The sequence below is a fragment of the Acinonyx jubatus genome, chromosome D4 (genome assembly GCF_027475565.1).
Source record: "Acinonyx jubatus isolate Ajub_Pintada_27869175 chromosome D4, VMU_Ajub_asm_v1.0, whole genome shotgun sequence".
In the NCBI taxonomy this organism is placed as follows: Eukaryota; Metazoa; Chordata; class Mammalia; order Carnivora; family Felidae; genus Acinonyx; species Acinonyx jubatus.
The window spans coordinates 49,487,406-49,510,642 of record NC_069391.1 but is presented as its reverse complement, the minus strand read 5'-3'; the positions used below and the strand labels follow the sequence as shown (position 1 = coordinate 49,510,642).

The 23,237-nt window shown below is 42.1% G+C and overlaps 1 protein-coding gene across 2 annotated transcripts in view; it reads right to left on the bottom strand.

Annotated features, from left to right (window-relative positions):
• Positions 1-23,237, bottom strand: part of SLC24A2 (solute carrier family 24 member 2) — a 250,170-nt gene that overhangs the window by 21,551 nt on the left and 205,382 nt on the right. For both annotated transcript variants that reach the window (XM_027047183.2, XM_027047182.2), the window contains one exon: positions 8,061-8,198. In XM_027047183.2, coding sequence (XP_026902984.1) covers positions 8,061-8,198 — 138 coding nt within the window. The remainder of the gene's footprint in view (positions 1-8,060; positions 8,199-23,237) is intronic.

Here is a 23,237-nt window from a genome sequence, read left to right as displayed (position 1 = left end):
TGAGAAACAATCTCATTTTTTTGCTTTGATAATGCCATCCAATTTTGTCCAGAGAAGTGAATCCTGGAGTTGACGTGGAGGAAAGCTATCTCAATTGTCTAAAGGGCTGACCTTGGGCAGTCACATAGAACACTTTCTGCCATGGCTTTTAAGAGCTTTATTAAAAGGAAAAGATAAACTTGTACATAGTAATCTCTTGAAGATCTATAATAATAATAATGGACATAGTCTCTATTGCCCCAAAAGAGGCTTATGTTCTCTTTACTAACTACAAGTTTTCAATGTATGTTTTTATTATCATTCATACTGTTCTGTTAAATTTCATGACAACCATTTCTTTCTCTTAATGACTGCTGTCTTTTTGGGGCTATCTGCTAGTTTCAGTGTCTGGAAGACCAGTGGGCTTGATTAAATTGGGCTGTGGCCCCTCACCCCTTCCCTGTGTTAGAAGGAAAACATTTTGGCTAAAGACTCAGGCCCTTTCTGGGGACCTGAGCACTTTAATGGGTTATGGAAAGAAAAGTCATCAATTTTTCAAAATGGAGGTTGAGACATGCTCTTCTGAGAGCAAATTCCTTTAAAGCTGCATTCCGCTGGGTTTTGGAGGCCAGACTCGCTGAGCCTTGGAATTGCCAGTGCTAAGAAATCAGTTTTCCCAGCCATGGAGTTTAGCTGATTGGAGTTCCTGTTCTTTTCTTCTGGTCACAAGTCACTGTACTAGTATCCTGAGATGGTGGTTTCAGCTCCTAGGGTCAGGCTCTGTCACAGGGAAGGAAAGGGCTTTTCTTGTGGTGTTGGGCCACCCATGTGATTGGAGCAGAAGCCAGTCTGTGAGCTTGATTCTGGACATCCTATAAGGCAATGGAGTACAATCTCCATACCTAAAAAAATGTTTATTTATTTTTGATAGAGACAGAAAGAGAGAGAGAGAGAGGGAGAGAGAGGCAGAGAAAGAGGGAGACAGAGGATCAGAGCAAGGCTCCACACTGAGAGTGAAGAGCCCGATGTGGGGCTCGATCTCACAAACCATGAGATCATGATCTAAGCTGAAGTTGGACACTTAACTGACTGAGCCACCCAGGCACCCCATCATCTCCATACTTTATGGTATATGTACAGGAGATCTTGGGAGAGTCCTCATTTCACAGATTGCTCACTTTTTATGCTATCTCATTTATTAAGTATGTAATTATTATTTTATTTATTATACCTTTGCATGTCTGTTCATTTGATGTAATGTCACAAGTTAGAATCAAATTATTTGAACATACTTCTCATCTGAGAAATATCATCCCTGAACCATAGAACATTCCTAGTCAAAAGGTAGCAACTAAGGAACCAGACTAAGGAGGTAAAGGAATTAAGTTCAAACCAACATACTAAAGAAAACCTCTCTCATTTAAAATTTGATGCATATGGTCCTTGATCAAGAGGCCAATTTGTAATTAATGGACATCTATATGTACCTAGTGTTTTATTAGGGGCTCACTGAAAATAAATTAAAAATAGTTTTTATTTGTAAGTTTCCATGTCTTCATCATAAACTAGGGGTAGGTAAAGGCCAGGTACCTACTCTGTATGCAAATCTTGAAATAGACCTGAAGTTCAAGCCTAGTCTGTCTGACTATAGCATGCCTTCCCAATATGTAGGTTATACCAACTTGAAGAAAAATAAGGCCAATAACGCTCAAAATATTCCCAGCTATAGACATGATGACGATCATCATAATACTAGCGTGTGCTCTGAATGTCAGAAAATATAAAGAGCTTCAGGGAGATACAGACTAGCATTCCAGCTGTATGGCCATCTGCCTCACCCAACCTCCCATATTGTCTCTGATTTGGAAGCTTCAACCCTTTCATGCACCAGCAGTTTGGTTAAGTGTTTCCCAACTGTCAAGCTACCTTATAATTTCCAATCTCACAGCCCAGGTAATTCCTTCTTCTTTCATTTTTTCTGATCCACTCCCCTTATTTGGACTCAATGGTCTCATTCCAGACATCACTGCCCGGTAGCACTTGTGCAATTATTTAGTTACCAGTCTCACTGGAAGAAAGAAAATAGCCCTTGAAGCCAAGGTCTGACATGTCAATTTTTGGTTAGTAATGGTGGTTCATCCTAACATCTGCTGGGATGAACCTCATACTAATTAGCAAAAAGCAAATTGTGTCCATGTGCCGGCCATTTTGTTCCCAATGTAATGGTTTATGTGTCTAATTGACAGCTAATGTTCTCATTAGAAGCTTTTAGTACATCAGTGTGATACTTTCTTGGCTTGAAAAACGTTTCTGGACATTAGCTGATTGCACAAATTGGCCATATCCTTACTGATTTAAATTCAACAAATACTCACTTAGCATCTATTCTGTGCAAGGTTTTGGGACATACATATCTAACAAAAGTCCCCCAGATAATCCTATTAAAGATTAAAAGTGTGTTCTCTAATTAATACGGCCAGTATTCAAATTCTCACTCACCTATTATCAGTGATGTGACCTGAGACAAATTATTTCATCTTCAAAGCCTCAGGGGTTTTCATCTGTAAAATGGGAGGAATAAAAAATATCTAGTTGTCCTCAGGTCTTCGTGCCCATAAAGTGTCTACAAAAGTGCCTGGCACATAATAAGTGCTCAGATAATCATGTTAGTTGTTATAGGATAATCTTATCCTCATTTTGGTTTTTAAGAGATGAGGAGACTGAAAGTCAGAGAGGTGAAAGTCACAGCTGAGACCTGGCCGGGAGTCTTGACTTTGCTTCTTACTTGCTGGATGTGCTTGGACAAGTTGCTAAACCTCTCTGGGTCTCAAACACTTCATTCTTGCTAGAACTGTGCATGGTGCACAGCAGACACAATAAATACTTGGTGAATGAATCAATGAATGACATAAATTGCAAAGATATAGCTGACTTCTTGGTACCTTCCCAGTTCTAATGAGTCATGTTTTGATACCTTATTTAGATCCATTCCTGTTTTGTAAGAATGCCCGTCCTAGGTCATGAGAGAATATAACTTTTGGGGTCTTTATTTCCTTTGTTATTTTCAATTTTTATCAAAGACCTGTTCCTCATCAAGATTTATATTTTAGTTCTTTTACTTTTAAAACAAAGCCATTATTTTAAGAAGACTGTAACAGTGAATTAATCTGAGCTGGGAGTGTGTATAATCCAACAAACACTATCATATAATTTGCATATAAATGAGGTGGAAATAAAAACAAGTAAACAAGTGGGAGGACCGTTTACCCTGAAACTGGATGTATACTAAAAAATCATGTTTTCCTTGTAATTACTGTCAAGGTTTGGAATGTTCATCTCTACGGGTAATTCAAAAACTACTAAGGAGGGGCGACTGGGTGGCTCAGTCGGTTAAGCGGCCGACTTCGGCTCAGGTCATGATCTCACGGTTCGTGAGTTCAAGCCCTGCGTCAGGCTCTGTGCTGACGGCTCAGAGCCTGGAGCCTGTTTCGGATTCTGTGTCTCCCTCTCTCTGACCCTCCCCATTCATGCTGTCTCTCTCTGTCTCAAAAATAAATAAACGTTAAAAAAAAAATTAAAAAAAAAAAACAAAAAAAACTACTGAGGAGACAGAGCCGACAGGGCCCTCCGGAGTAGCAAATGTTTATTAACTAATCATTTTCTCCTCTCTTTTTCCTCTCCCTTGATATCTTGTCAAGAGGCCCTTGTGGCAGTGCATGAGGACTGTGGTAGACTGCATAAGTGGCCATGACACTTTACAACTCTTTTCAAGAGGTGAGGTCTCGGGGTGCCTGGGTGGCTCAGTTGGTTAAGTGTCCAACTCTTAATTTCGGCTCAGGTCATTATCTCATGGTTCGTGAGTTCGAGCCCCGTGTCGGGTTCTGCACTGAAGGCGTGGAGTCTGCTTGGGATTCTTTCCCTCTCTGTCTCCCTCTCTTCTCTGCCCCTCCCCCACTCTCCCTCTCTCAAAATAAATAAACTAAAAAAAAAGAAAAAAAAAAAGAGGTGAGGTCTATCTTCCCATCCTCTGAATCTGGGCTGGCCTTGATTTTCTCTGACCAAAAAATGTGATAGAAATGACAGCATGCAGATTCCAAACTAGATCTCAAGCGAACTTTGCAGCTTTCATTCTTGCTGCCCTTGGAACTTGGCCATCATGTGAATCAGCTCTGGTTAGCTTACTTAAAGATAAGATACCATGTAGTGCAGAGATGAGCTTTTGTAGCTGAGATACTCCTATACCAACAAGCCCTGAGTCATATAAGTGAGTAGGACTGTCCAGTTGAGCTCAGATCAAATGGTCAGTTCTCAGAATTCTGGACTAAAAAACTGCTTATTTTTTTAAGCCATTAAGTTTTGGGGTGGTGTGTTACACAGCAGATGCTAACTGATACAAGATCAAGATCAAACTTAATGAAACCCTTCTGTGCTAAGCATGATCAAGAAGCTACTTCCTGACTTTTGTATTAACTGGCATGGTTTCTTTGATTTGGCATTTCTTAGATGCAAAGGATGACCATATAATTCATCTTCTAAACCAGCAGGCTTGGGGATTAAAGGAACAATTCTGGGCAAACTGGGATGTATGGTCCCCTTAAATTTGCAACACTGGCGGTGCCTAGGGGGGCTCAGTAAGTTAAGCGTCCGACTTTGGCTCAGGTCATGATCTCGTGGTTCACAAGTTCGAGCCCCACATCTGGTTCTGTACTGACAGCTCAGAGTTTGGAATCTGCTTTAGGTTCTGTGTGTCTCTCTCTCCGCTCGTTCCCTGCTTGCACTCTGTCTCTCTCTCAAAAATAAACATTAAACAAAATTTATAATACTGTATTGATGGTTATATCTTTACGCTTTCCTTAATCACAGAATGTCATGGTTGGCAGAGAATCTAGAGATCTTCCACCCTTTTATTTCACGGAGGAGGAAAAGTGAGGTCCCAAGTTGAGACGTGACTTCCCCAAGCTTGTGTATCTCATGAGGTATGTGGGGAAAAAAACTCCACTGTAGTCAGTATGGTAGAATGAGAACAATATTAAGTCAGGAGACTCCAGTTTGAATCTAGCTCCTGTCGCTGATAGAGCTGTGCATTTGTCCTCTGTAGTTATATGCCTTGTTTCTGCTACTTAGTTTAGAAGTCCTTAAACATAGGAATTGTGAATTCTGTGTCTTTTTATCTCTTAGGGCACAAGCTTGATGCTTGGCATACAATAGTAACTCAATAAATATTTGCTGAGGAAATTTAAAAACACCCAAATGCTTCACCTCAGAGTCACATTTTTGCTTGGGAAAGCACACAGCATATGTAGAAAATGAGGAAAAAGTCCGGTCCATCCCGGGGATGGCGCTTGAGGTTGCAAGGAGCACAAGCCCCATTGGCTATTGGGCCCCAGAGGCTGGCTCTCAAGGCGTGTGCGCAGTGAACGACCGGTCCATGGTCGTACAAAGGAAAGCATCACGTACAGCTGCGTCTTCCTGCTTTGCACCCAACAGGATTATAGCATCAGCCAAAGAAGTTGTCATCCAGGTAACTACTGCCATGGTGGGGCCCTGTGTGTTTTCCAGGAGTCGCTGGTTCAGAGCTCTGATCTTCTCTAACCGCTTCCTTGTCCTTTGAGCTCCGATCACAGAGAGGATGGCCATTTTGCCAGCCCTTGCTCTAGGAGTCCCACCCAACCCGAGAGCCCATGCCTTGATGGCTGGCACCTTCCTCCCAGGCCTGCACGCTTCCCTGACTGCTCCAGTGCTTGTGTGCTGACACTCCCTTAGCAGCCAGCCAGCCCCCTCTGCTTGGGGTCACACCATACTAGATGTACAAAGGAGAGCATTTAGGAAACCGTGTCTGTCTCTCTAATTTTCCTCCCCGGGGCCGTGCAAGAGCACTGGCCCAAACAACAGAGCAATGGAAAGAGAGAGAGACAGAGAGAGAGAGAGAGAGAGAGAGAGAGCGAGCAAGAGAGCACATGTGAGCACACACATCTTGGAAATGTCAATGTGATGGGAGCCAAGAAGAAACTCCACACATTCTAGCTATTTGGCCGTAGGTTTCCAGGATCCGGGCCTCTGCACAGAGCAGATGTTCTACACTTGTGTTGCAAATAAAGAAGCCTAAATATTGCTTTCAGTAAGCCACGCCTATTACATGCATCCTTTACTGGGAAAGCCTCTAATGTTGGGAGTCCTTCCATGAGGGGGTCCTTTCCTGGCCTGTCCTTGATAAGACACTGGCTCTCTCCTGGGCTGGATTATTTATAGGCCAGGCCAACGGGACAGGATTTTTGTTCTGTCTTTTTCAAGTGCGGAAAGTGGGATCACCGTGGGGCTCTTAAGACTTACGCTCCACTGTGCTGTACGTTACCACACCATCCTATTCTAAGTGCTTTCAGAAATGATGTTCTCAGATTTCCACTTTCTGGTATCATGAAATATGAGGGGGACCCCAGGCTGTGTGGTCACACAGACCTGGGTCTGAATCTCAGCTCCATCTGCTAGGAAGTGTTTAGGCATGAGTTAGTTAACTTCTTAGTGCCCAAGATTCTTTCTACTTATGCCAGTAATATGTAATATTATATACAATAAATATAAATAAAATTAACAAATAAGTGTGTGTGTGTGTGTGTGTGTGTGTGTGTATACACACCTTCCCACACTAGCTGTTTCCTGAGATTCCACAATATAGCTTATTGAAATACCTAGGGCAGTGTCTGATACATAGTAGGCACATACCTTTGTTGAATGACGTGTGTACGGCCGTAATAAAAAGTATAGCTACTTCTTCAGGTGCCCGGGTGGCTCAGTCAGCTGAGCGTCTGACTCTTGATTTCATCTCAGGTCATGATCCCAGGGTGGGGGGATTGAGGCCAACGTCAGGCTCACACTGGGCATGGAGCCTGCTTAAGATTCTCTCTCTCTCCCTCTCTCTCTCTCTCTCTCTTTCCCCCAGCCCCTCTCCTCTGCTTGCTCTCTCTCTAGAAAAAAAAAAAGCACAGCTAGTTCTTATCATTTAGTTCCTTTACCCTTTGGGGCCCTGGCCCAAGAATCCAATTTAATAGTAGGAGAAGTCTCTTTCTGATTTGATCTACATTTAGATTGTATTTTGCTGATCATAAGATGGTATTGTGTTCAATACACCTGGCACATAATAACAGTAGAAAATAATGCAGTAACGATAACAATACAGGATGGGGAAGATCAGACACGTAGGCATTTATGCAACATGAATGTATTTGTTTAAATTATTTTTGAATTGAATGAGTAATCCATGCACACACTCAACAAAAGGTGAGTTCCCCTCCTGCCTCGAACCTTCATTTCCTCCTCTCAGAGACAAATCACTACGGTGGTTTTAAAACACGGCTGCAGATTCTCTGACACTCCTCCCACCAAGGGTGTCACACGCTATATGACAATGGTATAGTCTAAGTAAACATTTTGTCTCCTCCCCTTTAACCAACACAATCAACGACTGCTTTGACCCGTAGAATATAGTAGGAATGACTCTCTGTGACTTCCGAGACTAGGTCATCAGAGACCACACAGCTTCTGCTTTCTGCTGTTGGGACAATCCTTCTTGGAGCCCTGATCTCTCATCTAACACATCTGACTATCTGGAGGTCACCATGGTGTGAAGAAGCCCAAGTCACGTGGGGAAGCCACATTTAGGTTCTCCCATAGACCACTGCAGCTGAGCCCAGCCCTTTAATCCTCTCTGCCTAGGGACCAGAAACATCAGCGAAGAAACTTCCAGATGAGTCCATCCCACAGCCATTCAAGTCTTCCCATCTGAAGCCCCAAACGTGGAGCAGAGACATGCCATCTCCAGTGCACCCTATTTGAACTCCTGGTCTGCAGGATCCACAAGCAGAATAAACCCCTAAGTTTTAGGGTGGTTTGTTACATAAATTCGATAACTTGAGCAATCACTCTTATTGTGCCTCTGTCTGGAGAAATTTTAGACATATATAAGCATACACGTGTATATATGTCACCCCTCCTTTCCCTTTTAAGGCAAATAGAAGCAGACTATCACACTGCTATGTACCGTGCTTTTCACAAGGAGTCGGTGAAACAAAGGGTGCTTTACTCACAGGTTTGCGGACGTCAGGCAAGGTGATCCAGAGAGGAAACACTATGGGTAAAACAATTAGGAATGTGACTTGCTTGCGGGGGTTGGTAGGCCAGGCCAGGCTGAGAGGCTGGTCCTCCTCTTCACCCGTCTCTGTGGTCTGTTGTAGAAAAACGGAGATGAAAGAAGAAACAAATAAAAAAGACGACAACGTCCACAGGCCACAAGAGCCCAGGGACAAACAATACATTGCACAGCCATGGGAACTTAGAAACTTCCTTTTCTCTCCCTGAACGCTCCTCAGCTTCTCACTTAAGTGAACTGATCATTCAACTGCAGTGGGTGACATCTACGATCCATGAACTTTGTACGAGAAACCGTATCTGTAGACCAAAAGACCCCCAATGCCCACCTTCTCCTCTTTCCCTTCTCCCTGAAGACAAAGCTATAGGTTTCATTATGGGAATCCTTGGGAAGGATTTTTTTTAATTAAAAATTAAACAAAAATTACACATGTATATCTTTTTTACTAACAAATAAATTTATGTATTTTTAGAGCGGTGATTTTGAGCAGGCAAATGAAAGTAACCGTAGAAACAATTCAGTAACAATACTCAACTCCCTTCTCAGGCCCTGGAATAGTCAAGCTCATGGATTACTGTGTGGTGGTGAATTTTTAATCTGCACAATTATCTTGTTAAATTCTAAACCATTTTACTTCCAGCCAAAGGCTTATTATACAAACATATGTCCCATTCTCAGAGAAACAGACTATGGGAGTAGAGTAAGACACTGAACCCGTGAGTGTCAGCTGCACAGGACCTCAGAGTCAGGGCTCAACTTCAGACTTTCTGACTTGGCAGCAAGTGGCCAAGGTTTTATGTGCCACCTGCTGAAGTCAGCAGCTTCTGACGTCCCAGAGCTAGAAGAGACAGAAGGTGGCTCCGGGCCTGGCAGGCTGACCATCAGCCTGTCAGATGGGCCCTCCGAGCCTTCAAAACAGCACTGCACAGTATTAATCACTCCCTTCCATGCTTGTTTAAAAATAAAAGTGCAGCAGGACGATCAAGCATCAGATCTAAAAATATCAACAGGAACTTTTCCACGGATGCTTCCTTTTGAGACCATATAAATAACCCGCACAGGCTTCGTGAAGCTCCTGCCCCCCGTGGCTCTTGCTTCCAGCAGTGTGCACTATTTCCAGCAGCAGCACTGACCCCTCAGCACCCCTCTCCCTAGGAGCTGGCAGGCTCGGGCCAGTTGCATCGGGGAAAAGGACTCACCCAGACGCAGGGCTGGGCATGTGGTCCGACACATTGCGATGTTATGTTTATTTCTAATTTAAACCCTAGTACTGCCAAAAGGATTTGTAGTGGTGTATACACTCACCCACCTCTCTCTCCAAGAGTTAAAATTAATATATATATATATATATTTTTTTTTTTTTACATAAAAAATATATAAAAGGAATCTTAAGCCATACTGAAAAAAAGTTGGTAATAACAGGCTCTTTCTCTTTGGGCATACGTCCTTGGCAGTGGGTAAAAGAATTTATAAACAGCAAATATGAGGGAATTAAGAGGATTAGGTAAGAAGGAAGAATTTGGAAGTTGGCACAGTTTGTTTTGGTCATCTGGATCCTCATTAAATATACTTCCCACGCTCTCCATCCCTTTGCTATATGTAAGACGTTGGAAAAGTAGAAGGATAAAAACAACAATCTATGCTTCTACGTTAGGGAGCTAGAAAAAGGAGAGCAAGTTAAACCCAAAGTAAGCAGAAGAAAATAAATAATAAAAATGTTGGAGAAGAAGTCAATGAAATTGACAAGAAGGGAGTCGATAAAGTCAACAAGACCAAAAGCTGATTCCTTTGCTTTGCAATTCATGTGGGTCCAAACACTGCTTTCTTTTCTTCATCCTGATGGAATCTTGGGCATACAGTCTCTAATTCCTCTTCTGAGACAACTCTGTGTCCTCCCAGCAGATATAGCAGATGTAGAGAATATCATTCCCCATTGAGATCCCCAGCCTCCCAAGATGTCAGCTGGATACATGAATAATCTCTCTGTGATGAGGCCAGTGAGGATTTAGGAGACAAGTGCATTTTAACTGTTCTGTCCCAGATATGATTTTTCTTGTTGAACCCAAATGAATGACTTTCCCCTCCCCACCCAGTAGATGTCTCAGAAATGGGGAGGGATCATGGGACAGTTGAAGCATTGCATCATTCCTAGTAAGTATCTCATCTCATACCAGATGGGTGGTTTTATTCCGGCAGAGGATTCCAGCACTTCCCAGAAGACCCATCGAGCTGATGTGATGTGTTCATCAAGGCTCCTCCCCCTTTCAGGACTGACACTCCCCACCCCCCGGTCCTATCTCACACTGCCATCTGCAATCTAGCAGCTTCTCTCTAAACTCTAAGCTAACCTTTTTCTGAGAAAAAAACAAAAGCAACTCTTTATGACTCATATCATTTTAATGACACCAACAGATGGTGACATTTCATCAATAACCCTTCTGCTTATAACCTACGGATTAGCTCCTTTCTCCATCTGCCAAAGTCACCAGGCAGGCAGTGCCACTAGCAAATAGCAGAAAATAATTGTCTGTTTAGATGCATAAGCTCTAAACACACTACTGTCCAATGCAAACAATTAGCTGTATTGTACAGCTTCCAAAAGCTGCATTTGAGGTGGCGTTGCTAGGACAGAAATGAGCAAAGAGAAGAGCTTGGGTCTCAGGCCAAACAAACAGTGCTCTTCATGCAGAATCGATAGCCTCTTGGGGGAATGGGTCCTGCTACAGAGTATAGGAACCCAGGACCTTGGGGTGGATTTGAGAGGTGTCCCGGGAGCGAGGCTGTCAGTATATTTCGGGGGAAAATTCTCACTGTCTTCCTGCCAAGTGCAATCTCACTCTGGTTCAATGGGTGACAGCTTGCAAGCTGGTTAGAAAAGTGGAAAAAAAATACCATTCCAAGTCTGGGGCCAGTTTTGCCTTTGCCCAAGCTGGGGCTGCTGGCATGTTCATTAGTCTCAGTCCTGGGGAGAAGCCACTGAAGTCAGTGCACTAAGTTTTCAATTCCTCCTAGAGCTATGGCATCTTGGCTTTGACCTTGTAGCAACCCACCCTAACCTCATAAAGCTTCTGTGGAGTGTCCACAGAAAGCAGAACAGTGAAAAGTGATCCAGAAAAAATTCAAATGACTTTTGATATAAGGGCTGAAACTAGTTTGATACGTGCTGGGGTCTTTGCAGAAGCCCTAGAATTGTGTGAAAGCAGGGCCAGCGATCATTGCTTTGGGGCTTTATAATTTCTGATACGGAGAATCTGAGACTAAAACACCCGACTTTAAGGTCCCACGTAATATGGGCTGGTGGTCAGACCACGAAGGGACCAGTGCAGCCTGGGGGGAAGAGCAGGTTGTGGAGCCAGGAATCCTGGTGTCCAGTCTCTGCTCCTGCTGTGATTTCTTGGGCCGTGACGGCCATCCTCTGCAGGTATTCACCGAGTGCCTTTGGGTGTGAGCTAGTGCAGTAGGCTCTAACTCTCTGGGTTTATTTTTGTTTTGTTTAAAAAAAATTTTTTTTAAATGTTTATTTTTGAGAGAGAAAGACAGAGCATGAGTGGGGTAGGGGCAGAGAGGGAGACACAGAATCCGAAGCAGGCTCCAGGCTCTGAGCTGTCAGCACAGAGCCCGATGTGGGGCTTGAACTTATGAACAGCTGACCCGGGCTTGAACTCATGAACCGCGAGATCATGACCTGAGCCGAAGTCAGACGCTTGACCGACTGAGCGACCCATGTGCCCTGCTAACTCAGTTTTAAGGACGCTTGGATTTTTGAGGAGACAGAACAAATGGCTCCAGAGAACTTAGTCTTTATCCTGCTACAAGGATGCCGGCAGAATACGTGGCAAGAGCCTGTTAACACACTGAACTGTGCCCTCCCCCAAATTCATGTTTAAACTTACCTAACCGTCAATACCTCAGAATATGGCTGTTTGGAGAAAGGGCCCTTAAGTTAAAATGAAGCCATTAGGATGGGTCCTTATAACGTGTCCTTATAAGAGGAGATTAGGATACACAGAGATACATCAGAGGTTTGGGTGCACAGAGGAAGAGACCGTGTGAGAACACAGTGAAGACAGCCATCTGCAAGTCAAGGAGAGAGGCCTCAGAGGAAAACAACCCTGCCAGCACCTTGATCTTGGCCCTCCAGCATCCAAATTGTGAGGAATAAATTTCTGTTGTTTAAGCCATCCAGTCCATGGTTTGTTAGAGCAGCCCTAGCAAGCTAATATACTGCCCATCTGCATTAGCGACAGAAAGCCCACTTTCACGTAGACCTAGAACAAAGACTCTCTATATAGCCTCTGTTGCAATGAGATGTGGCCATGTGATTAGGTTCTGGCCAATGGGAGGTGACGGAAAGAATTCTCTGCAACCTTGGGATGTATCTTTAAAGGATGCAGATGCGTCCTTCATCACTCCTTTCTCCTTCCCACTGGCTGGAATGGGAACATTTTGGGCAGAGCTGTAAGAGTCATCTTGGATGATGAAATGGAGAAAAAATATAAAAGGATCTGAGTTCCTGATGTCCCTTGAGAGCTAGCTGTTCTAGCCCTGGGCTGCCTATATTGACTTGAGACAGACAGAAAATTCTATCTTACTCAAGCCACTGTTGTTTTGGGTTTGCGGTTGCTCACAGTGGAACCTTACCCTGACTAATCCAATGTCCTCTTTATGAGGAATCAAGGAAGAAAAATATCTTCCCCATCTCAGCACTAGAAAAAGTCATGCTTCTTTTGAGAATCTTTGAAGAATCTTAGAAATACTGTGAATCAGGTAAATTACTATTTTTTCCCCCTTGCTTTTCACTGAGGAATTCAGAGCCAAATTTGTAACCTCCACCTACCAAACACACCTCTGGGGTCTGTCTCGCTTACTCCAATCCTATTCTTTCCTTTTTCCTTTACAGCCTATGTTGAACTGTCTCAAAATTCATCATTTTATCCTTTTTCCTCAGAAGTATTTTTTGCAAGCAGCCTTGAATCTTTGCAAAACAAGGTAGGGCAGACTCAAAACTACAAGTCCTCGGTGGTTGGATGGAATTATTCGGATAACTTTGTGTGTGTGTGTGTGTGTGTGTGTGTGTATGTGCATGAGGGAGGGAGAGAGAGTGTGTTATCCTAAGTGACAAGTGGACAGTCACCTTGTGTGATTTATTTATCAATACTAAAGGTTGGATCCTGGGGGGGTCTGGCCATCAGAATATTTACAGGTAGAAGAGAGTACTTCCAGAGGTCAGTTAGTATCTACTGGGAGGTCTCCGGAGCAATCAACTTATTTTTATTTTTATTTTTCGAATGGGTGGGAGAATAGCAAAAGCCTCTCCATTTGTGGCCCACTATCATGAGGACCTAGTTAGCTTCTTTGCATGTGTATCTTATATATTATTTCTACTTGTGCCTGGTAGGGATGGTTTGCCCCAGAAAAGGCATCAGGTCTCCAGTGGAGGGGTCTGAGCTGGATTCACCAGCCCAGAGGTTGCTTCCACAGCCAGAAAAATATCTCCTGGGAGCAACCCAATTTCTTACTCTTGCCTGTGAAGGGCACTGTGCAAGATTTCAGTGTGAAGGTGAGTCCGTTTTAATGCAATCTCTTCTATCAGAGAATTAAAATGAAAACCCAGGAGGCATCTGCATATAGGCCATCTCCAAGTTCAGTTTTATTGATTGCTAATAACATCTTATTTCCAGTTCACAAGGAGCAATCTCAGAGGATCGCCCGAATCTGCCTAGATTTCAGCTCATTTGGGGTTTGATTCAGGTTGGAAGTGAAGTTCTCCCTCTCCCCTACAGAAGGACAAAGCACTTCAGCACTTGGGAGTGCCATTTCTTTTCACTGGGGAGCCCCTTCAGTGTGGCATGATGCTGCATAGAATAAAAGGCCAGTACTCAAATAGCCATGAGGAATATAACTCATTTACTCTAAAGCACTGGGCCATGGTCAAGTTGGGTGAAAGTAAAGATTTTAAGTGATCTGTATTTCTACTTAAAAAGACTGGTCCTTAATACAGTTGTTGTTGCTGTTTCTATAATTTATAACTGTAGAAAAAAGAGTTTATATCTCCATGCTGGTCAGCCATAAGGATGCCCACATGAATGACCAAATGGGGCAAAGCTCACCAAAAGAATGTGATGCATGCTAGGAACTTTTTATAGGACCCAGAGGGGCTGAGAGTGGGAATAGAGATCCATAAAAACACTTGCTAAGCCTAAGAAGTGAGGTTGGGTGGGTGCATTGAGAATATTAAAAATATCACACTCAACAAAGCTTTAAAAAAGGTACTAACATAGGTTAATGTCTAGACTACGTGGGAGGCATTCATCTATAGACTGTGGATAGGAACTCTCAGGCAACTGCAGGATGGATGCACAGTGTCCGGTAGAGACCTGGGGATTAATGCACATTAATCCTTTTCCCTTTGGCCATTAATCTCATCTCTGTGACTAACTAGCCATGTGACCTTAGGCAAATGAATGGAAATGCTGGGATAGCCAAAGAACATATATTACATGGGACCCATAAGTACATGGGTACCAAGTCCCGGTACACCTCACTGCATCTTAGGACCCAGCAGCCCTTAAAATCCATGTCGTTCTGAGGCAGAACTTCTTTGTCTCCTGCAATGCTTTGCTGTGGGATCACTTTCTTGACCAAGAAGTTTTGTTATTCGGTTCATTATACGGACACTGATAGATCATGAAAGACAAGCCACAACCACAGACCTCTGCAATCATCTAGAATAGGAGCTCTAGGCCCCAAGAGAAGGAGCCCCCAAGGTTCAGAGCTGAAGGGCCTTGGTACATGGAGACCGCCCCCCCCCCCCACCCCCCGCTGCATTTAAAGGATGACGGCCCTAAGATGAAGTCAGGCCCAAGTGACCTTCCACTTCATTCCTAGCCAGAATTTTTTTCCCCATTTCACACTGCTTCCCTTCCTCACTCCTAAAAAAATAGGTTTACTAAATAAAAAATGAATGTGCTTTATGCCCAATGACACCAGCTTTATTTGTAATAAATTTGACCTATTAAGCCAAAAATGCTAGCTATAGAAAACATAAGCATTTAATTGACATAGTTTTGCTTAATTTTCTTGAGCCTAGAACTAATTTCTGGTGGTTTGGATGGGCTGCGTTTCTTGGAAAAGGTGATCAGAAACACCTGTTCTCAGTTGCATTCTCTTCCTGTTCTCTGAGGCTGCTGTGGACTGAATGTTTGTGTACCTCTAAAATTCATGTTGAAGTCCTACCCTTCTTTGTGATGGTATTAGAGTGTGAGGCCTTAGGGAGGTAATGAGGATTAATGTTCTTAGAAAGGAACCCCTGGAGAGCTAGCTTGCCCCTTCCACCATGTGAGGACACAGTAAACAAAATGGCCGTTTATGAACCAGGAAGTGGATTCCATCACCTGTCACTTGATCTTGGACTTCTCAGCCTCCAGAACTGTCAGAAACACATTTCTGTTGTTTCTAAGCTTTCCATTCTCTGGCATTCTTGTTACAGCATGCAGGGCAACTTGAAGGGGAAATAAAGAGCAGATTTGGAAGTCTGTGGATAGGAGGGGCCACTGTGATGCCTTCCTCCCTCCTCTATCTCTGTGGGTGAGACCTCCAAGGTACCAGGTACAAATTAAAACATGGGGGCGCCTGAATGGCTCAGTTGGTTAAGCGTCCGAGTTCAGCTCAGGTCATGATCTCGCAGTTTGTGAGTTTGAGCCTTGCATCGGGCTCTGCGGTGACAGCTCAGAGCCTGGAGCCTGCTTTGGATTCTGTGTCTCCCTCTCTCTCTTGCCCCTCCCCCACTCTCAGTCTGTGTCTCTCTCTCTCAAAGATAAACAAACATTAAAATTTAAATAAATAAATAAATAAATAAATAAATAAGAAATGTGAGGCTGACATCAATGGATGCCAGGACTTCAAATGCAGGTGCAGAAGAAAGACTTATGCTTCAGCATCTCTGCCCAAGGAGAAAGTACTGAAATTTCACCCAGGCTTCCCATGGGAGGAAGGGACAAGCAAGCTCACGGATGGGCAAAATGAGGGCTTGAGATTTTATGTGCATTTCATCGCTCGATGTCACCCCCGATTCCCATAACTGTGGCTAATCTTGCACTAGATACTTCTAAAATGAATATCTAGGGGACATTGTAGAAGACAGATGAAGCCCTTTACAACAATAAACTTTCCTGAGGCTAACTTTAGCAAGAACTGAAGTAGGAGGTGGGTTATTTCCAGACGCCAGCTTCCAGTGCTCAAAGGCCAGTAGAAGAATCTCAGGGGCAGAGCATGCACAACAAAAGGGCACTGGCTTTAAACGGGAACTGTCTGCTTTGCCTCCTACTTCCATCCTCTTTCATTGTTGAAGCATTAAAAATACTCTCTTTGACAAAGATGGCATGTTTTACTTTTCCAATTAGGTTTCCTTGGGAACTGGTGACAAGGTGCGTGTGCCTGTCCAGTGCGTGTGGGGGAGGCTCCTAGGGAGAGAAGAGTTTTGAAAGGGCCTTTACCTAATGAAGGAAATTGCTGGAGAAGGGATTAATAGGTAAAGAAGACCCACTTCTGCTCCAGAACATGCTTTTACAACATTATCGCTGTTCTAAAATTAACTGAGATCATTATGAAAGTTACCTAAAACAGTGGTTGGCATACAGTAAACACTCAATAAATGTTGGTTATTATTATTACTCTTAATAAATGCTTAGGAAAATAATTTCTTCAAAGGCATCTAGGAGAAAGAAGTTTGACTAAGGGAGTTATGATACTTCCAGCAATAAAATTCTATAAATCGATTATTTGACGTGAAAGTCAAATAATTTTGTTCCTCCAGCTATGCATTCATCCAACATTATTGAGTGTTCATTGACTGTAGTGATGTCAACAATCGAATCTATTTTCCTGTTAGGTAAGATGAATGAATAGAAGGCCTTTATAAACAGGATGAAAGGGAAAATTCCACAGCTCTACAGAGAAAATGTGATTTTATTTTAGTAGGTAGGCTGTAAGTAGACTTTCTATCAGAAACAAAGCTTCCAAGCAGATGGCAAGACTCATAATATTGTGACACCTTGATTCTGTGTTTTGTGAAGAGCTAAAAACAATAGCAGAGTTGGAACTCTCAAAGGTAAAATTGCCAAAAATGCAGTCACATTTTAATACAGTGAAAGTCTCTGAAATCAACAACTATTGGGCAAGTAGAAGGTGCCTCCCAAGAAATGTTCTATGGAGTGTGTTCCATTTTGTAAGCTCAAATCATACCAGTGCTTTACAAAGGCAATCTATTAAAAAATGATATATTTAAAAAAGATAAATCCTCCCCTATAGTTAGTGTATTAGTCTGCTTTGGTGCCATAACAAAATGCCATAGCCTAGGTAGGCGAAATAGAAATAGAAATTTATTATAAACTCCCACCCATAAATACCAGCTGGCTCAGGGACAGTAAGGGATTCTCATCTCCATTTTCCCCTAAATTCATTGGTCAATTAGTGCGGTCAGCATACCAGGGTCCTTCATTGTATCTATTACAGAAACAGAACATCATGCTTGAAATAGGCATATTAAAAAGATCGACCTATAAAAATATTTACTAGTGGGTTGTGGATCATTTTGGTTTCATAGACCCAAAAATCTGTACTCAAAATCTCTAGGCGACACAAGAAAAAATAAATTTGGGGGATACCAGAGCCATAGCTCAGGCTTTGCCAAGTAAGGTGTGTTGTGAGTCATCTTGAAAGCAAACTCAGAGTTCTGGGATGGGTCAGCTAAGGGCTCTATGGCTAAAGAAGACCTCACTTGCCATTTGCTAGATTTTCTCTTTGAAAAGGGAATGAAAACAGGAGAGTCTGGAAGAAAAAAAAAACGTTAGATCCCAGTGATGGAAAACCAGAGAGCTACATTTGGAAAAAACTTATTTACTCAACTCGAAGATGAGTCCTTACTGACTGTTAATAATGGACAGAATGTTTGTGTCCCTTCAAAATTCCTATGTTGAAGCCCTAACCCCCAGTGTTGCAGTATTTGGAGATAGGATCTTGAAGGAAATACTTAAGGCTACGTGAGGTTGAAAGAGTGGGCCCCTGATCTAACAGAATTAATGTCATTGTAGGAAGAGACATCAGAGGGTCCCCCTGTCCCACCTAATGTGTACAAAGAAAGGCCGTATGAGGACGTAGGGAGGAGGCAGCCAGGAAGAGAGCCCTCGCCAGAAAGTGAGCTGGCCAGAACCTTGATCTTAGACTGAAAGCCTCCAGACCTGTGAGAAAATAAATTTCTATGCTTTAAGCCACCCAGTCTATGATAGTTTGTTATGGTAGCCCAAGCAGACTTAAACACACTGACCGTATGAATATTTATCTTTTCAAAATATCTCATTTTTGAATAGGTTTTTTTTTTTGGCTTTGAAATAAATCATTGTGCTCACCTGCTGTAATTTATTTTGAAATTACTTTTTTTCACTCATTCTTTGAGTCTTTAAAATAATTTCTTTACTTTTGTTCTCTTAGTTTCTCAATGTCTTTGTAATATATATATATATATATATACATATATATATATATATATATATATATATAATCTGTTTTTTATCTTCTATGTTTCTATCACTATCTTCTAAGAGATAAGTCAAAATGAGGTAAGTCCAAAGCACCTCTTTTTGGAAGGATGCACCATCTGAGACATTTGTGTTGCCTTCTGTGTGGACACCCTGAACCAACAGAGCTAACATTTAAGTAGCAAACAAATTTTTAAAAAGTGATAAATCTCTGCCCACCGAGTGGTAGGAAATAATTCATTCCCTTTCTAATACCATCATATAGTTTGTTTTACATAAAATGGAAAAATTAAAAAAACCCAACAATCCAAGAATCAAAAATTTAGCATATTATAAACAAGATAAGGTTTTACCCAGCAATGGCAACCTGAAAAAAACGTAATCTACATGACTTTGAATTGAAATCAAGGATTCAAAGTCTCTTGCTGTGAGTGATGAAGCTGTCCAGACCTAAGTTTTCCGAAAGCCAAGAGACCATTTTATTGCAATGTAAAATAGCATCTGAAGAGTCCGGCGAAATGCAATTGCTTTTCTTTGCTTTGCATTTTGCCCAAATAATTCTGAGGTGCAACTTACAGACAAGATGGATTTCTTTCTGTATTGCTGTTGTAAATCGTTTTTTTTTTTTTTTGTATAGTTTGCATGGGCTTCGTAAATCTTGCCAATACAAATCATAAAAGATTTGTCAACATAAAAGCTACTAGAGAATCATAAAAAATAATTCAAAAATCCTTCTCATCATTTTATTATCAAATGGATTAGAAACACTCCTTGGAACAGTAATATTAATGTCAGTATTTTTTTCCAGGGAGGTAATAGAGTTTTTTCCTTTTTATTAATAGTCAGCCCTTAATGTGTTTTCTGTGAATGATTAATAGACATTCTTCAAACTCCTTCAGAAAGCACAATGACAAATGGTTTTATTAACAGTAAGATTCTCAGTGAATATATAATTCTTTGTCAATATTCAAATTTAGTCAGAAACTAGAGTCTGATCTTTATTTCATCTTAAAATGTGTTTGAAAGGCCTTTGAGTGCATCTTAAGCAATCGGTAAATATTGCTCAGGTCATCAGATATACAAACTGGACCTCAACTTTTCCTTAGGAAAATATATGTATAGATGGAAAAAAAAATGTTATCATTTTCAGAAATGGTACGAGCTCCTGTGAGGCCTGTTAGCTAAGACACTATAATTTTTACTTTATTTTTAAATTATTTTATTTTATTGTTATTAAATTCTTCATTATGATTTATTTTATCTTTTAGAGAGAGAGCGAGTATGAGTGGAGGAGAAGGGGCAGAGGCAGAGAGAGAGAGAATCTTAAGCAGGCACGTAGAGCCTGATGGGGGGCTCGATTCTATGACCCTGGGAGCATGACTGGAGCCCAAATCAAGAGTTGGACGCTCAACCCACTGAGCCCCCTGGGGGCCCCTAACTTTTACTTTTTCAAAAAATAGTTTGCATTGAGTTTTCTCTGATACTAATGAGTTTCTTTTCTAAGTCAATCATAGTTCTAACATGGTTTGGGCCTTGAAAAGTTCAGTTAGGTGGAGAAGCTTTGGATGTTCTTTTTCTCTCACTTTTGGGCCTTGGCATCTCCCCCTGGCACTGTCTCATGCTCTGGTGGCATCAGGCACAGAGACACATACCCACTTTCCACCAAAGCCTCCATTTATTATTTTGTTATTTTATTATTTTTTTAATGTTTATTTTTGAGAGAGAGACAGAGAGAGAACACAAGCAGGGGAGGGGCAGAGAGGGAGGGACACAAAGAATCGGAAGCAGGCTCTAGTCTCTGAGCCCGACGCGGGGCTCGAATTCACAAACCACGAGATCATGACCTGAGTCGAAGTTGGACTCTTAACTGAGCCACGCAGGTGACCCAAAAGCCTCCATTTCTTGAGGGCCAGAATCCTCTTATTATGTTTCACTGTGTCCCAAGAGGTTGAATTATCTCATCAATATAGGGGGAAATTCTAGTCTAAAATTTTCAAAGTGGTGAACCTGCCGTTACACCTTAGTAACTGAGAAAAGATACTTGCTGTCTGAATAACGGGAAGGTTCGAGGTTCACAAACCCTCCGTGAAACCTCACTACTGCTGAGAACATAAACGTTTGCTAACCAAGGGTAATATTTTAGGAAGACATCATGGGGATTCTAGGTACCATCTGCTTGAATAATCTTGGAAATCCCTATCAGAGCTAACATTTTTTGACCAAAATTTATCATGAAGTCTCCCAAAGGAGCTCCAATATCATAGAACAACAAAAACAACATGTAACAAACTGCGCCTTCATAACGATGCCTCTGGTTTTTTTTTTGTTTGTTTGTTTTACCACCCTCAAAGATCCAAATTTAGTGGAGAGGAGATATTTTTATGCCATTTTCTCTTATTTTTTTAAGAGAAATCTAAAATCCCAGTCAGTCTCATCATCCTTCCCTCCTCATTCTTTACTTAGTCACATAATACGGAAACATTTTTATCAGCACTGTGAGGCTTTATGAAAGCAGACCTTGAAAACTCTCCCGAGTTTAGGTAAAGGCCAATGCTAGACTGGGGAGAAATAAATCAGGGCTGAGTTCCCGAAAGGAGAAAGGAAGGGCTGAACACAGTAAGGGGATATTTAAGTTTCCAGAAAGCAAGTAAGAAGAAAAGCATGCATTTTCCACATTCTCTGTCTTTTTATCTGTCTACATCTTCTTTTTCCAAGAATGTGAGCTTCCTCTATAAAACTGTTTGCCCACTGGTGCATCTTCTGCACAACTTTTAACGAAAGCAAGGACAGTTTTGACTTTCTTAAGGACAGAGAGAAATCTTAGAGGCAAAATGAAATGAGAGCTGCAACATGTAAAAAACCATCTCACGATACCTGAGCATGTCAGACCCAATAAAAAAAGTTAGAGTTTTAGATTTCGGAATCTAAGAAGTTGGCAAACCATCCCCCCATGTCCCCCTTCCCTGTGGGTGTACATTTAAAGGGTCTGCTGTGTCACACCTTGAGGAGCATGACGCAGCAAGGAGGGCAGTTTCATGCGGCAAGCCTACCCTATGCCATGTCTAGGTTGGCAAAATTAAAATGTCAGAAAATGCCAGGTTCTGGGCGGGACAGACTGTTTCTTTGAATTGTCTTTCAAGCCTGGATACGTTCCCAACACCGAAAATTTGGAAGCTTGGTCAATTCCCCGTGGCAGCTCAAACCAGTTCTGTGTCAGCAGTCACTGGGAGAAGATAATTAGCGCTAAAAGCCGTTTAAAAGTCAAATGACTTCTGGGTTCCAGAGAATGTACGAACGAAGCAAAACACCTCCCGCAGAGGGGCTTCCTCTGTGAAAGAGACGGTTTTAAAATGTTCTTCATTGCCAGTGTAACGTTTGCACTGAAGACAGCTCTCAGAAGTGAGGTGTCAATGTAAAATTAGTTCACTTGTAAATAGGGAGTTTTAAACAGCAGGTTAATTACACGAGACAGGCTAACCTCTCCGGAGAATACCGCAATGAGCACATGATGCATGGGGCTCATAATTTCCATTAATAAAGTCAGGATGCACACCTCGTTCTTCACGTAGCTTGGTAAAAATACAACTGGGAGAGAGAGGAAACTGACATAATAAAGGCACCGACTCGCTTCTGTGAAGCTGTGCTTTGGGGGGACCTGAGCCGTTTTCCCACCTTCATTCTGCTTGTGGAGTCGTGGCCTTAATTTACCCCATTTACCCGGAGTTCCCAGCCTGGCAGTCTCAGGATCATCTACACCTTCCTCTCTTGTTCACTCTCTGTGACCAGTTCTTCTCAATTCCACGACAGACACGGCTCTCAAATCCAGCCCCTGCCATCCACGCCACAGCCAAAACCTGGTCTAAGGCCTTGTCACCTGGGCTACGTAATACCAGTTTTTGAGTTATACTGAGTACTGCTAATAATGGCAAACACCCAGGCAGTGTTTTCTATGGGCCAAGAACTGTTCTAAGAGCATTCTATTCTCACAACAATGCTATGAAATAGGATTATGATCCTTCTTTCACATAGAAGGAAAATGGAGAACAGAGAGGTTAAGTAACTTGGCTAATGTCACAGAGCACTTAAGAGGCAGATCAGGGATTTGAATTCATGTGATCTGTCTCCATGGTCTCTCATCTCAAACCATTAAACCGATTCTGTTTTAATTTAACCCATTATTATTTTTATTATTGTTGCTTTTTTTTTTTTTTTTTGGAATAGGGAATACAGTTAACTGATTTAAAATTTAAAAGCTTCAGAAAGCTGCATACTGAAAAGACTCTGCCACGCTGGCTCCTCATCCTCCCTCCCACCCCCCGCCCCCAGGCCCTGGTTAAGAGGTAGTCAGCATGCCCAGTTTTTTCAACAGTGTCCCGAGAAAAAAACTTATGTTACTTCTGTCCTTTTGTTCCCCCCTCATACAAATACACTTTACTGGATACGATTTGGCATTATGCCTTTTTCATTGAACATATATTGAAGATCATTCCGTATCAATACATGAAGGGCTTCCTCATTCTCTTTCTTTCTTTCTTTCTTTTTTTTTTTTGAAAGACTGCAGATGGTCTGGGGGGGGGGGG